General features: G+C 43.0%; 1 protein-coding gene across 1 annotated transcript; it reads right to left on the bottom strand.

Annotated features, from left to right (window-relative positions):
• Window positions 1-2,841: 2,841 nt before the first annotated feature.
• Window positions 2,842-12,128, bottom strand: tfam (transcription factor A, mitochondrial). Its single transcript, XM_056297389.1, has 7 exons — window positions 11,916-12,128; window positions 10,630-10,772; window positions 8,003-8,073; window positions 6,975-7,124; window positions 5,736-5,831; window positions 5,129-5,185; window positions 2,842-4,568 (listed from the first exon to the last, which is right to left on the bottom strand). The coding sequence occupies exons 1-7, from the start codon at window positions 11,996-11,998 to the stop codon at window positions 4,317-4,319; spliced, it is 852 nt and encodes a 283-aa protein (XP_056153364.1). The 5' UTR covers window positions 11,999-12,128; the 3' UTR covers window positions 2,842-4,316.
• Window positions 12,129-16,172: the final 4,044 nt, after the last annotated feature.

The raw sequence follows: 16,172 nt of genomic DNA, 5'->3' as shown, positions 1-16,172 counted from the left end.
TTCTTGCACAATTTGGAGGTGTGTTTAGGGTCATTGTCCTGTTGTAGGATGAAATTGGCTCCAATCAAGCGCTGTCCACTGGGTATGGCATGGCGTTGCAAAATGGAGTGATAGCCTTCCTTATTCAGAATCCCTTTTACCCTGTACAAATCTCCCACCTTACCAGCACCAAAGCAACCCCAGACCATCACATTACCTCCACCATGCTTAACAGATGGCGTCAGGCATTCTTCCAGCATCTTTTCATTTGTTCTGTGTCTCACAAACGTTCTTCTTTGTGATCCAAACACCTCAAACTTGGATTCATCCGTCCACAACACTTTTTTCCAGTCTTCCTCTGTCCAATGTCTGTGTTCTTTTGCCCATCTTAATCTTTTTCTTTTATTGGTCAGTCTCAGATATGGCTTTTTCTTTGCCACTCTGCTCTGAAGCCCAGAATCCCGCAGCCGCCTCTTCACTGTAGATGTTGACACTGGTGTTTTGCGGGTACTATTTAATGAAGATGCCAGTTGGGGACCTGTGAGGCATCTGTTTCTCAAACTAGAGACTCTAATGTACTTATCTTCTTGCTCGGTTGTGCAACGCGGCCTCCCACTTCTTTTTCTACTCTGGTTAGAGCCTGTTTGTGCTGTCCTCTGAAGGGAGTAGTACACACCGGTGTAGGAAATCTTCAATTTCTTAGCAATTTCTCGCATGGAATAGCCTTCATTTCTAAGAACAAGAATAGACAGTCGAGTTTCAGATGAAAGTTCTCTTTTTCTGGCCATTTTGAGCGTTTAATTGACCCCACAAATGTGATGCTCCAGAAACTCAATCTGCTCAAAGGAAGGTCAGTTTTGTAGCTTCTGTAACGAGCTAAACTGTTTTCAGATGTGTGAACATGATTGCATAAGGGTTTTCTAATCATCAATTAGCCTTCTGAGCCAATGAGCAAACACATTGTACCATTAGAACACTGGAGTGATAGTTGCTTGAAATGGGCCTCTATACACCTATGTAGATATTGCACCAAAAACCAGACATTTGCAGCTAGAATAGTCATTTACCACATTAGCAATGTATAGAGTGTATTTCTTTAAAGTTAAGACTAGTTTAAAGTTATCTTCATTGAAAAGTACAGTGCTTTTCCTTCAAAAATATGGACATTTCAATGTGATCCCAAACTTTTGAACGGTAGTGTACGTCTAACAGCCTCCTACACAGCAGCAACCAAAACGTAAAATGGCATGAAATATAGCCTCTACGGTGTGTTTCCTGCCATAAAATGGCATGAAATATAGTCTCTACAGTGTGTTTCCTGCCATAAAATGGCCTTCCTGTCCTGAGGCACTTTTAAAGTCTGCCCTACTACACAAACATTGTTATTCATATTTGTAAATTTGAACATGTTCACGTTTTTTAAATCATGTAGGTACAGCATATATCTCATATGTGTAATATCAGCAGAGACTGACAAAGTATTGATAAAGCCTTGTCTTAAAATAAATTTCCATTTTACTGTTTTATTACTGGGTTATTTAGTATATCTTAATGTATTGCCAATGAGTCAAGCATGTTTTAGTCAATTTTTTTTTAAACTCTACTTCGAACTGTGTGCTTGCCCATCAAGTCACTGTGTGAAGTGAAAAATTTATACCCTAAACAACTACTACTACCAGTTTCGGCTGCTCCTGTTAGACGTCACCACAACAGATCATCCGTTTCCATCTCTTCCTGTCCTCCGCATCTTCTTCTGTCACGCCAGCCACCTGCATGTCCTCTCTCACCACAACCATAAACCTCCTCTTTGGCCTCGCTCTTTTCCACTTGCCTGGCAGCTCCATATTCAGCACCCTTCTCCCAGTATACCCAGCATCTCTCCTCCACACATGTCCAAGCCGTATCAATCTCGCCCATCTTGCTTTGTCTCCAAACCGTCCCAACAGGTTTTTAATGTGGTTCTCAAGGTATTTAGGAATGCTTGTTTAATCATCTTGATTTTTCCAGTCTAAACTCAAAGACAGGAAGCAAATTCTTCTGATCAGTGCTGAGAACAATGCAAAACCACTTCCCATGTAGCTAAGAAATGTAGGAGGTGTGGTGTGGCCCTGAGTCAATGGCTGTGTTTCTGAACGTTGGGTATCGCTAAGTTGTATTCTTGGTCTTAAGCCATGCTGTCTACTCAGGCTGACAAAACATAAGTGCTCTTTTTTTACTTTTAACTACATTTGCTGCCAAGTATTTCATATCAAAAGCTAAACGACTTTTATTTCAGTGTCTGGACTTGGCGTTTGACCATTTGTGTGGGTTGTGCTTCTTTTTTTGTGGATCCCCCCCCATTTTCCTCCCCAATTGTACCCGGCCAATTACCCCTCTCTTTTGAGCCATCCCGGTCGCTGCTCCACCCTCTCTGCTGATCCAGGGAGGGCTGCAGACTACCACATGCCTCCTCCGATACATGCGGAGTCGCCAGCTGCTTCTTTTCACCCGACAGTGAAGAGTTTCACCAGGAGGACGTAGCGCGTGGGAGGATCACACTACTCCCCCAAGTTCCCCCTCCCCCCCAAACAGGTGCCCTGACTGACCAGAAGAGGAGCTAGTGCAGCGACCAGGACACATACCCACATCCAGCTTCCCACCCGCAGACATGGCCAATTGTGTCTGTAGGGACGCCCGACCAAGCCGGAGGTAACACGGGGATTCGAACCAGCAATCCCCGTGTTGTTAAGCAACGGAATAGACTGCCACGCTACCCGGACGCCCCCTGGTTGTGCTTTTTCTTAAAGCCTTAGATGTTATATTGGTTATTTTTTTAAAAAGGAAAAAAAAAGTGCCAGCAACTGCTGGGACAGGCTCCAGCATTCCCGCGACCCTGAGAGCAGGATAAGCGGTTTGGATAATGGATGGATGGATGATGTAGTTTTGTAGAAAAAAGGCATGTTTATTCTGAAAAGAACAGTAAAACCAAACATGAACTACAACATGAACTAAAACGTGAACTACAACTAATGTTGCCGGGCTACAACAAACGACAATTTGAAGGAACAAGGTTTTTACATCATCCTCTGTTACATCGATGTGGCAGAAAAACACCACTTAACGCTCTAACCAACGCAACACAAGGGCTGTGTTGAAGCCACAGAGGAGAAAATGTCTTGTGCCCCAAAGCCTGATTGAGGAAATCCGTCATGCTGTGGCTCCTCCATTGAAAAACTGTCAGTCAAGAAGTACTGCAGTTCACTCAGCCCATGCTTGGGGCCGTGATGAATGACAAATATGTCGCCGTTTGAGGTTGCTACGTCAAACAATACAGCGATGGACATGTGTTATACACAGATGATGTCTCCAACCCAGTGCCATCGAAGGCCATGTGCACGCAGGTTTTCATTCCAACCAACTGCTACACCTGATTTGACCATTAACCAGCAAAAGTGAGAAATAACCTCTTGTTTTGTTTTTGGTTGGAATAAAGAATTACTGCTTCCATGTGGCTCTAAATTGCAAATGGACTCATAACTTTAGATGCACTGGGGAAAAAAAATTTGGTCAGTTCATATTTGGACAACACTGTTGCCTGTTGTCTCAGAAGTTTCAAGTTTCTATTTTCAAGACCGTCTGGCATGAAAATAGTTTCACAGAAACAGCGAAAACAAACAAGACAATGGAGGTGCAGCGTTAGCCGGTGAAAACCACAGCAATCCGAAATTTCTTTAATCAGGGCTTTGTCACAAAACACGAAAAAGTGGAACCGTTTTTTTTTTTTTGCTTTCGGGACGGAAACTCTTAACATCCGTTTAAGTACCCTGTGGTTACATTCAGGTCAGTGAAACTTTTGGGAACATTACAGATGGAAATTTGTCGAGCACAACCTGTGCATGTTTTTTGAGGCCTCATCCGGTCACCCTGCCCTGGAATTTGTGTTTCTGAATTTCAAAAGGTTAATTTCTTCGGGTGGTACATACTGGACAATACAGATGTGTGTTTTTTGTTGTTGTTGTTTTGGGGTTTTTTTTTACAAAAGACAGGCATTGGTTGTCACTTGTACTTTGCATCCTTAGTGGATTCGACTAATTGATTGTCGTTTGTGAATCACTGAAGGGAAAACATTCATCACCATGTCTTGAAGTCATTCAAATTCTGAACAGATTTCCATCTGAATGTTCACAAAAGCTTCGTCCTGTTGAAACCAATCAAGCATTCCTGACAACTGGGAAAACCTAAAACAACACAACAACAAAAAAAAGAGCAGAAAGAAGTGTTAGGGTCTGACACTTCTCGGTGTCAAGTTGTCATGGACACTGAAGCCGCTCTCAGTTCAGTAGACAGGCACGTTTTATCTAGTCTGTTTTCCGGACAGTTTTTGACGAGCCAGGCTTTTTCCCCCCTGCTGTTTTTGACTTCCCTGACGCAGTCTTCTTCTTCACACCCTGAACTTCAGACTTAGCCCCCTTTGCTGCCTTCGCTCTCGGGGCATTCTGGCTTTTCTCCTGGATGAGGTCTTCTCGTCCGATTTCTCTCATTTGCACCTCCCAAGACTGCATCTCGTTCTTATAACGAATTTTATCGTCCTCCGCCAGCTGCTTGTACACCTGGAACACAGAAAGACAGGAATGCCTTACAAAGTGATACAAAGCAAAATGGAGTTGAATATAATGTCTATACAATTTCTAGCTTTATTTACATGCAACGGCAATACATTTAATTTTCCTACAGGGATTTAATTCATCTGACCTCTTGAAAAATGTGTGTGTGTGTGTGTGTGTGTGTAGGCATACACATATACAAACACAGGCATATACGATAATTAATTAATATCCATCCATTATCCAAACTGCTTATCCTACTCAGGGTCGCGGGGATGCTGGAGCCTATCCCAGCAGTCATTGGGCAGCAGGCGGGGAGACACCCTGGACAGGCCACCAGGCCATCACAGGGCCCTCCCACCCCCCCACCCACCCACACACACACACACACACACACACACACACACACACACACACACACACACCCCTAGGGACAATTTAGTGCAGCCGATTCACCTGACCTGCATGTCTTTGGACTGTGGGAGGAAACCAGAGCACCCGGAGAAAACCAAATCATTAATATGTAAACAAAATAAAAAATAAAGAATCAAGTTTTTGTGTCCAACCTGTTTCTGCTGACCGAACAGATTATTCCAGCCCTCCACCACTGACTTCAACTTTGCCTTAAAGAAAACAACAATGACACTAATAACCAATATTATTCCCGTTGAAATAGTCTCTTTGTTATAAGCTTTGAAAATGTCTTTTGTAAGGCCAGCAAACTTATTTTTTGCATCAATACAAATACATTTTTGATAGGGTTAGAATGTTTTTTAAGCACCATCATAAGTTTCACAACTTCAACTTATGCACAATTTGTAGCATTCACGATCTGTACAGCAGATTGACTAGCGTTGACAAGAATACCGATGCAAAAGTTACATTATCTTAACTAATATTAAGCTACAGCAACATCAATAGCTTCACTCAGGTTCAACTACAGTTTTGTTTTGTTGGGTTTTTTTGAGCGACAGGGAAGGTGCTGAGCCAGTGGCAATACCACTGCCATCTCAGTTTCATTTCAAGTGAAGCTGTTGGACTTGTACCGCTCAAACACCACAGCAATTACCACATATCACAGTTGAGGTTATAGTGTTAGTAAGTTAAACCAAAGACAGACTATCTCCAGGATTGTAACTTTAAATGATATTTGATGGAGCCATTGTTATTTACCCCAGCAGTGACTCCTTTGGCCTCCTCAAACTGCTCTGACATGAAGATGTTGAACGCAGAGCGTGCACGTTTGGGCTTCCCAAACATGTTTAACTCCTGGAAGTAAGAAAATGAGATGAAGATTAACAACTTGCCTGCAACTGAATCTTTTTTTTTTTATTAATTATTTCTGATTTTTCCCTTTTTTCTCCCAATTTAGTGGCCAATTGATCCCTATTTTAATTCAAACACCCACCCTCGTATTGCATGCGTTCGCCAACTGCATCTCTCCGGCCGGCAGTCTCGAAGGAGACGCCTCCCCACTTTCGTGACAAGGCGAATCCAAGCCGAACCACTGTTTTCCCGACACACACAGAGACGCATTCACATGACGAACACAAGCCGACTCCGCCCCCCTCCCGAAGACAGCGTTGCCAATGATTGCTGCTTCATCGAGTCCGGCCATAGTCGGATCTGACGAGACCGGGGCGCGAACCCCAGTCCCCAGTGGGCAACTGCATCGACACCAAGCCGATGCTTAGACCGCTACGCCACCGCGGACCCTGCTGCAACTGAATCTTAAGTGTTTAATCACTGCGCTCAGATCCATCTCTTAATTTAACCCGACAGCCACCTCTCGGTTCATTCTTTTCTCTATTTCTCTATCCCCCCCCTTTTCTCCCCAATTGTACGTGGCCAATTACCCCACTCTTCTGAGTCGTCCCGGTCACTGCTCCACCCCCTCTGCCAAGGCGGGGAGGGCTGCAGACAACCACGTCTCCTCCGATACATATGCAGTCGCCAGCCGCTTCTTCTCACCTGACAGTGAGGAGTTTCGCCAGGGGAACGTAGCGCGTGGGAGGATCACACTATTCCCCCCAGTTCCCCCTCCCCCCTGAACAGGCGCCCGACCGACCAGAGGAGGCACTAGCGCAGTGACCAGGACACATACCCACATCCGGCTTCCCACCTGCAGACACGGCAATTTGTGTCCACAGGGACACCTGACCAAGCCGGAGGTAACTCGGGGATCCGAACCAGCGATCCAGGTGTTTGTAGGCAACCACTACGCTACCCAAACGCCCCGTTTCTCTATCCTTTAATTGAATATCTGTCTCCTTTTCTCCACTTTTTCCTGTAAATGTACGTAAGTTTCTATGTCCACCACTTATTATATATCAATCAACCCCCACCTCCTCTAAATCCCTCCATCGCCCATCCTTCACTTCCTCCCCCTCAACCCCTCCCTTACTCACTCACCCTTTTTTTAATGATAGCCTTCTTCTTGGCTAGCCTTTGTTTCCTCATCAGAGCCAGTTCTTCAGACTGGGCTGGGGTGAGACGGGCCCGATACTGCTGAAAATCTACTTTAAACTGCTCCCATTCACGCTGACTCACGTCTTCAAATGGCTACAGGGGAAAGTGAGATACGAGGGATACAGACAGAACTGATTACTTCACTACATTTTATGTGACAAGAGACTGCAACAATCCCATTCTTTGCAAAGTAGAAGTAACTAGCTGTGTAAAGCAGCTAAAATTAAGGATGCACCGATACCAGTACTGACACTGAATATCGGGCAAATACCAGGCTACATTGAGAGTATTGGTATAGGAGATCTCATCCAAGACTAAAATCCAATTCCAAAAGCCACGATTAACATGTCATGAGTGAAAGCAAAATGGCCTGATTTTCCTGCACCTTGTTGCAGATTGAAGCCTGTATTTCTTTAATGGTGGGGAAAAAAAAAAAAAAACTGATCCTATCTCAATTACTTTGCCGACTGACAAACAAATGATCCCAGTCTGCACTGCTCAGCAAAAGTAACAGATCGGTACTCAGTATCAGTTGATACTTTGTACTTAGAATAGGCAATCAGCAATAAAAAGTGATATCTGTACATCCCTAATTAAAATGTCCATTTTCAACAGCATTGTAACCTACCAAGCTATTTGTGACAATGTAAGTATTAACATGACTAATCTATAGAGACTTACAATAAGTGCCACAGAGGAACATGCCAGCAATTACAAATCCCATTTTTCCTGGTGGACAAGTAACAGACGAGTAAAACGGAGGTCAGACTACAACAGTTCTATTCTGTGTATGACTCGGAAGGTGGACCATGCCATTCACTGTACAGTGTAGGACTGCGGTTAAGGGGCTCAATTCCAACTGGCACCATCAATATCAAGAAAGTATGCACTCATGGCACTATAAAATACGTGGGATTTAAAGATCCATCAAATAGCATATATAAATGTTAAGAACCAGAGGATGTAATTACCTTTTTTTGTTCTGTGGTCATTATTTTCCACTCTTCAGCAACCTTCTTTAGGACATCCTTATGTTTGAGATCTGAAATCAATAAAATGCAATGTTATAAACAATATATTAGAATCGTTGTTGATCCATGAGTTCCCAGACCTATTTCAGGTTATTCACTGTGCATGTTTTAAAGTTATTACACATTAAGAAACCCATGTTCTTCACTAAAACTTAATGCCCGGAGAGAAGACTTAAGAGAATTTCCCTTCCGGGGACAGGTAGCAGCATGTGCTGACGCATAAACACAAACTGTGAATACTCGGCTCAAATTGCTGCAATATAACTGGCTGATGAGGACATATGTGACACCAGAAAAGCTAAATAAGTATAATAGTGCTATCCCGGACTTGTGTATCAGGTGTGGACAGGAGAAAGGGACATCTTTACACTGTGTTTGGGGATGCGATAAAGTTAAACAGTTCTGGAGGGAGATTAAACAAGCTCTGGAGAGTATATTGGGCGTACACTTAACACTTGACCCTAAGTTTTTCATTTTAGGTTTACACCCTGATAAACATCATACACCCAGGAAAGCTATTGCTGCCTTGGATCTTTGTTTACTGCCTGCAAAAAGAGTTATTTCACTCTCTTGGAAGAAGACCAGTAAACTAAAATTCATTAATTGGATTAAAGAACTGTCCATAACTTTACCCCTGGAAAAGATTACTTACATTATTAAAAGCAAACAACTACTTACATTATTAAAGGTAAACAATCACTCTTTGAAAATATTTGGGGTCCTTTTATACAATATATGGAGAAGGTGGATCTAAGTGATGTGATGGATGTGGCAGACGAGTTATAAATGTAAGTGGTCCTCTGCAGTTCCTTGAACTAACTCCTTTAAGTACTTGATTGTTCTCTTCCATGTGAAATGTGTCTCTGAGCTTGATAATGATGTGCAAACAATGAAAGGAAGACATGAATATAACAATAGGGGAACCCTCATGAAAAGCAGAGAAACTCATTTGCTTTTTATTTTAATTATTTTTATTTTAGCATGTCCCAAATTGTATGATACCACTTTGATATCATACATAAAATGAAAAAATAAGGAATTAGCATGGTGAAAGGTCAGCAACGTTTGTGGGTTCTCTGTTATTGATGTTAGTGCTAATATTGTCGTCAAACGAACTTGTTGGTATGAAACTGTGGCACTACTCGTAACTACTTGGTAGCACTACTTAGTTTGTAGTGTGAATAAAGCAACATTTATCTTTTTATATGAATGCAGCATAATAGTGACAACCAACTTCTTATTTCATTTTATGTATGATACCAAAGTGGTATCATACAATTCGGGACATGCAGAAACGATACTAATAAATGTATCTTTCATTTCCGCTTGTGATCCCAAACAAAAATGATTGGCTGTCACTTTGTTGCTCAAGTGACTGTGGTGCGAGTTGAACATTTTTCTACACTCAAGCCACCAAGTTGCCCGGCATGACAAAGTACCCCAGAGCAACAAAGCCACAAGTTGAAACCTTCCATTGATGTTTCATTAATTCAGGCTGTCTTGTACCTTTGGTGTGAATGAGGCATTGATATCAAAAACATGCGTCTAAAAATGAAATACTCATCACCTGAGTCCTAACTCTTTACATTACAACAAACAACCCTGCTGTATGAGATGTTTTTCTGTAACCTCCCCAGCGCATTGCTACTCTCTATCCTGGAGACCATAATTGTCTACACCGCATGTCCCTCATCGAGGAGGGAGATGGCAAGAAAATCAACATGCGCACCTGTGCATTGTAGGATCTCACGCTGTCAGTGGAGTGGCCCACATCCACTCTGAAATCATCAAGAACACTGTATAGGAAAATGTCTTTCCTTTTATCTAACCACTTGCTCATGTCAGTTGTGACTTACACGCCTTTACAGTATACTACACTGTAGTATAGTATAAAGTTTGTGGCAGAGTGGTTAGTGCGGTCGCCTCACAGCAAGAAGGTCCTGGGTTCGAGCCCCGGGGTAGTCCAACCTTGGGGGTTGTCCCGGATCGTCCTCTGTGTGAAGTTTGCATGTTCCCCCCGTGTCTGCGGGGGTTTCCTCCGGGTGCTCTGGTTTCCTCCCACAGTCCAAAGACATGTAGGTCAGGTGACTCGGCCATACTAAATTGTCCCTAGGGTGTTAAGTGTTTGTGTGTGTGTCGGCCCTGTGATGGACTGGCGACCTCTCCAGGGTGTCTCCCTGCCTGCCGCCCAATGACTGCTGAGATAGGCTCCAGCATCCCCGCGACCCTGAGAGCAGGATAAGTGGTTTGGATAATGAATAGATGGATGGATGGATATTTATATTTAACTTTTTTTATCTATGTTTTTTTTATTGTTCCTTGCATTGTTATTATCGTCCAAATGTCTGACATGTAAGGGAAGGCCTAATTTTAATGTTGGACAATAAGCTATTTGCCTTTTGATATCCCTCTTGCTGGATGAGAACTCAATTGTTTCTTTGTTGTTGGAAATAATTGAAAAATATTAATAAAGATATTGCTGGAAAAAAAGAATCACATGTGACTGATACAAATGTGTAATTCATTAAATGTCAGGTACCTCACTTGAATATGTATTTAGGGCTTACCAGGTTGTTGTTTATTGAATACTGGCCTTTGTTGCTTGAGATACCTCAAGTATGCATTCATGGGTCTCTTTGGAGGAGTGGCTACTTGAGATGTAAAATTCATCCATGTAACAAGGTAGGGCGCAGGTAGTACACTGGTGGATCTGGACAATACGAACACACACACGCACGCACACACGCACGCACGCACGCAGGAAAACATAAAATTGGATTAATTTTTTTTTGCTCCACAGATAAAAGAATAAAGTTGAAAAAAAGTAGAAACTTATACCTACCCCCCTCATCCCTTCAAATCAGTGCTGCACAGACTCTCCGGCAAAGCCAAAAGAAACTAATTTTGCATCCTGTCACACAATAACACTGCCACTAAGGGGATGAGTTGTGTTACAAATTCCCATTTATTTGCAAAGGTGCTTATTCCTTAACCATATAAGGTGGAGGGTAAAGCAGAGCAGTAACAACTATGGCTACAATATCAGCCAGTGTAAACAAGTCTAGCTCATAGTAATAGCGGATCATTGTACAGGTCAGTTGTTTTGTCAGACAGTAACAATATATCGTAATGGCCATGTGTCATGTCTCAATTGACTGCAACTATCCCCATACCCTGCAGGTATGTACACCTATGAGCTTGCGGCAAGAAACTGTCGATAGCACCTTTCGTGACCGTTCATGTTAGTGCATAGAATAATCTGAATTATCCGAAATATTTTCTTCGCCACTTAACTGGAAGGATGTACAAACAGTAGAAGGCACCTTGTGTGCAGCTCAGGTTGCATTTTGGGAAAAGGTCACTGCGAGTACAGTTGCCTTCATTTGCGACTCGGGTATCTCCATACCCGGCGGGTATAGGCTCCATACCCTGAATACCCCGTGGCCCAGCAGGTATCCCCATATTATGGGAATACCTGCAGTCAGCTGAGCCTGAAGAGGTCACTTAGATGAGTGATGAAACGTTTCTCTCAATAAACGTTGTGTCCAGATGAAATGATTCAACTTTATGTGATTTCCTAACCTGGATTATTGAGCATGCATAAAAACCTTATGTTAATAAAACGTGACCATAAAATGTCTTTATGCATGCTCAATAACCCAGCTAAGAAAATCAAAGAAAGTTGAATCAGTTCATCTGGACACAACGCCCAGATGAACTGATTCAACTTTGAGTGACCATAAAATCTTAGTCATTCACTTCAATTTAATTTCATACTGCAAACATATTAGCTGATGCAAAATACTGCTCGATTGTCAGGAAAATTTATGTTTAGCTGTCCTGATCAAGTTACCTTGCGAGAGTGTTTGGGCAGAAGACGCTGAAGGCCTTCGCCAAAACTTTAACGCCAGCCGTCATAAAGCCATTAGGAGCCATGTCTGCACGAATCTGCCTGTGGAAACGTTACGCGATGCCAGCAGGAGTATCGCTATCAAGCCGTGGAAAGTCAAGTCACACTTTTTTTCGTGGACAAAATAACCCGATTTCTCAGAAATCCTTCCTCCGACACTTAACATACACAAGCAAACACAAACAGCAGAAGGCGCCTTCTGTGAAGCTCGAGTTGCATTGTGGGGAAAGGTCATAGTGCCTTCATTTGCGACTCGCAAAATGGTACTTTCGCCACACAAACTGCCATCGGCAGTTTCGCCACATTCAAACCAAGCTCATATGTGTACATTAACAAAATGCTCCTCACGCCCATAGCAAATTATGACTCAAAAATTGTGCAGAAGTAACCCAGTAGTGACTTAGTCGGTGGCTTCAGCGTTGATAGGTACACTGTCTCTTTAAGAGTCCCGACCGTGAGCACAGCTTTACGGATGTAGAGCGGGGATTTCACAGCGAGAGTTTCCGGGTTCACTTGACTAAATGAAAGAAGAAGTGAGACGATTTAGCCAAGCGTTGCCAGCGTCTAAACCTTTCTTATTTTCAAATCGCCGCTCTCTGGCATGTTTTCCTGCCAGCTGACGGATGGGACGGGAGCCGGGTAGATAACCTCATTCTCCTTGGACACTGAAGACGAGTTGGCCACCATCACATACGTCTGTTCTTGGTTCACTTGAGTATCGCAGAACACATTTCTTCGATATCGAGCGCTATAATATTTTTTTGGGGGTACCCAATTTTTGTTTTGTTTCGACTGTTTATTGGGAGTGTTTTCGCGTGGATCGAGGATTATCAGATCAAGGATAAAGACATTCCTTTCTATGAGGTTTAACTGTTCATTGGTTCACAGCAGTAAAAAATTCACTTTGGATTAAGACTGAAAGAAAAAAAAATGTTGAACAAGAATTTGAATTCATGTTTGTTATATTGTCATTCATTCATGTCATTCATTCACTTTGATTTATAAGTCATAACTTACAAATTACAGCAGAAGATAATTTATTTTATTTTATTTCTTTTGTGCATTTACTTAAAACAAAGGATTGACATTTATTTGAGGGAGGATACGTTCCAGCCCATTAGTTAATTATTTGGACTTAGAAGCATACTACTACTACTACCAGACCCTGGAATAAATTTGCCGTTACAGTACAATTTAAATCTGGTCTCAAACTGATTTATTTCTGTTTAAAATTTGACAAATAGATGCTAGGTTACATAAACGGTTTACTGTGAGCTATCTAAAGCTTAAAGTAATAGATTTAGCAGCTACAATTAGTTTGTAATTGCTCCAGTACGGAAGACAAGAATGAAATGAATTAATAAATGGCATGTATTTATACTCCCCTCGCTCTGGTTGTAATACAGTGGGGAAAATAATTATTTGACCCCTTGCTGATTTTGTAGGTTTGCCCACTTACAAAGAATGCAACGGTCTATAATTTTAATCATATGTAAATTTTAACAGTGAGAGACGGAATCCCAAAGAAAATTCCAGAAAATCACATCATATGAATTTATAAAAATTAATAACCACCTGATTTAGAAAAATAAGTATCTGATCCCCCACCAAACAACAAGTATTCTGGCTCCCACAAACCAGTTAGTTTTTCTTTAAGATGCACCCCCAATCCCAAGTAATTACCCACATAAAATACATCTGCATCACCTCATTACCTGTATAAAAGACACCTCTCCACACCCAATCAAATTTCAACATCTCCACCATGGGCAAGACCAAAGAGCTGTCTAAGGACACCAGGGACAAGATTGTAGACCTGCACAAGGCCGGAATGGGCTACAAGAGAATTGGAAAGACTCTTCGAGAGAAAGTAACAACTGTCGGTGCAGTTATCAGGAAATGGAAGGAACGCCACACCACCGCCAACCTCCCTCGGTCTGGGGCTCCACGCAAGATCTCACCTCGTGGGGTGTCCCTGATCATGCGAACGGTGAGGAATCATCCCAGAACCACAAGGGGAGAACTGGTTAACGACCTGAAGGCAGCTGGGACCACAGTTACAAAGCAAACGGTTAGCAACACACTACGCCGTCATGGATCAAAATCCTGCAGCGCACGCGAGGTCCCACTGCTCAAGAAGGCACATGTACAGGCCCTTCCGAAGTTCGCCAATGAACACCTGGACGACTCAGAAGAGGCCTGGGAGAAGGTGATGTGGTCGGATGAGACCAAAATAGAACTTTGCGGGCTCAACTCAACTCACTGTGTTTGGGAGGTGAAGAACACGGAGTACAACCCAAAGAACACCATCCCCACCGTCAAGCATGGGGGTGGCAACATCATGCTTTGGGGGTGCTTTTCAGCCAAGGGGACAGGACAACTCCATCGCATTGAGGGGAGGATGGACGGGGCCATGTACCGTGGAATTCTGGACCAACACCTCCTTCCCTCGGTGAGAGCGCTGGAGATGGGTCGTGGATGGGTGTTCCAACACGACAACGACCCAAAGCACACCGCCAAAGCAACCAAAAAGTGGCTGAAGAAGAAGCACATCAAGGTTCTGGAATGGCCTAGCCAGTCTCCAGACCTGAATCCAATCGAAAATCTTTGGAGGGAGCTTAAAATTCGGGTTGCCAGGCGACAGCCTCGAAACCTGAATGATTTGGAGGCTGTCTGCAGGGAGGAGTGGGCCAACATCCCTACCGAAATGTGCACAAACCTTGTCAGAAACTATAAAAACCGTTTGACATCTGTGCTGGCCAACAGTGGCAAATAAATTCATAAAATTCATACAATGTCTTATTCCACTTTTGTTGGTCATATTCTGTCTCTCACTGTTAAAATTAACCTATGCTTAAAATTATAGACTGTTGCACTCTTTGTATGTGGGCAAACTTACAAAATCAGCAGGGGGTCAAATAATTATTTTCCCCACTAACTACACCGATCAGCCAAAATATTGAAACCACTGACAGGTGAAGTGAATAACATTATCTCGTTACAGTGGTACCTGTCAAGGGGTGGGATCTATTAGGCAGCAAGTGAACAGTCAGTGCTTGAAGTTGATATATTAGGAAAAATGGGCCAGTGTAAGGATCTGAGCGACTTTGACAAGGCAAAATTGTGATGGCTAGATGACTGGGATCAGAGCATCTCCAAAATGACAGGTCTTGTGAGGTGTTCTGGTCTGCAGTGGTCAGCACCTACCGAAAGTGGTCCAAGGAAAGACAACCAGTAAACTGGCGACAGGGTCATGGACGCTCAAGGCTCATTGATGAGTGTGGGGAAACGAAGGCTAACCCATCTGGTCTGATCCCACAGAAGAGCTACTGTAGCTCAAATTGCTGAAAATTGTAATGCTGGCTACGATAGGCAGGTATCAGAACACACAGTGCATCACAGCTTGATGTGTATGGGGCTGCGTAGCCGCAGGCTGGTCAGACTGCCCATGATGACCCCTGTCCACTGATGAAAGCACCTACAATGGGCACGGGAACGTCAAATCTGGACTACAGAGCAATGGAAGAAGGTGGCCTGGTCTGATCAATCACGTTTTCTTTTACATCATGTGAACGGCTGGGTGCGTGTGCATCATTTGCCTGGGGAAGAGGTGGCACCAGGATGCACTATGGGAAGGCAAGCTGGCAGAGGCAGTGTGAAGCTCCAGGCAATGTTCTGCGGGGAAACCTTGGGTCCTGGCATTCATGTGGATGTTACTTTGACATATACCACCTACCTAAAATATTGTTGCAGACCAAGTACACCCCTTCATGGCAACGGTATTTAGCGGCCTCAGGTGGTTTTGATGGTTTGGCTGACCGATGTATACTGAAGTCTAACATACATTGTATTAACCAACAACTCAGACCAATGTTCCCCATATCTGAAAAATGTGATCATCTGACATCTGAGACAAACAGATATCCCTATCTCTTTGAGTCCATGACACCAGGACAATTAGTATTAAACAGATGGCTCTCTATACAGTGGTGCCAAAGGTAGTTTCATAGATTATATAGCACATTTTGGACATTAAAATTAAATGCAAACACACATTGCATTAAGTGAAAGTGCCAAGACAAAAGAATTAATGATAAAAGAAGAAAACAAAGTGAAAAATATCTGGCCAAGCAGATGTTCTCAGTAGATTGATGTCATGCTCATCTGAGGTCAGAGAACCTGTTATGTCTGAGACATAAA

This window comes from Lampris incognitus, chromosome 17 (assembly GCF_029633865.1).
Source record: "Lampris incognitus isolate fLamInc1 chromosome 17, fLamInc1.hap2, whole genome shotgun sequence".
Lineage (NCBI taxonomy): Eukaryota > Metazoa > Chordata > Actinopteri > Lampriformes > Lampridae > Lampris > Lampris incognitus.
Note: the sequence above shows the minus strand (reverse complement) of the source record. Positions and strands in the feature narration are given on the sequence as shown.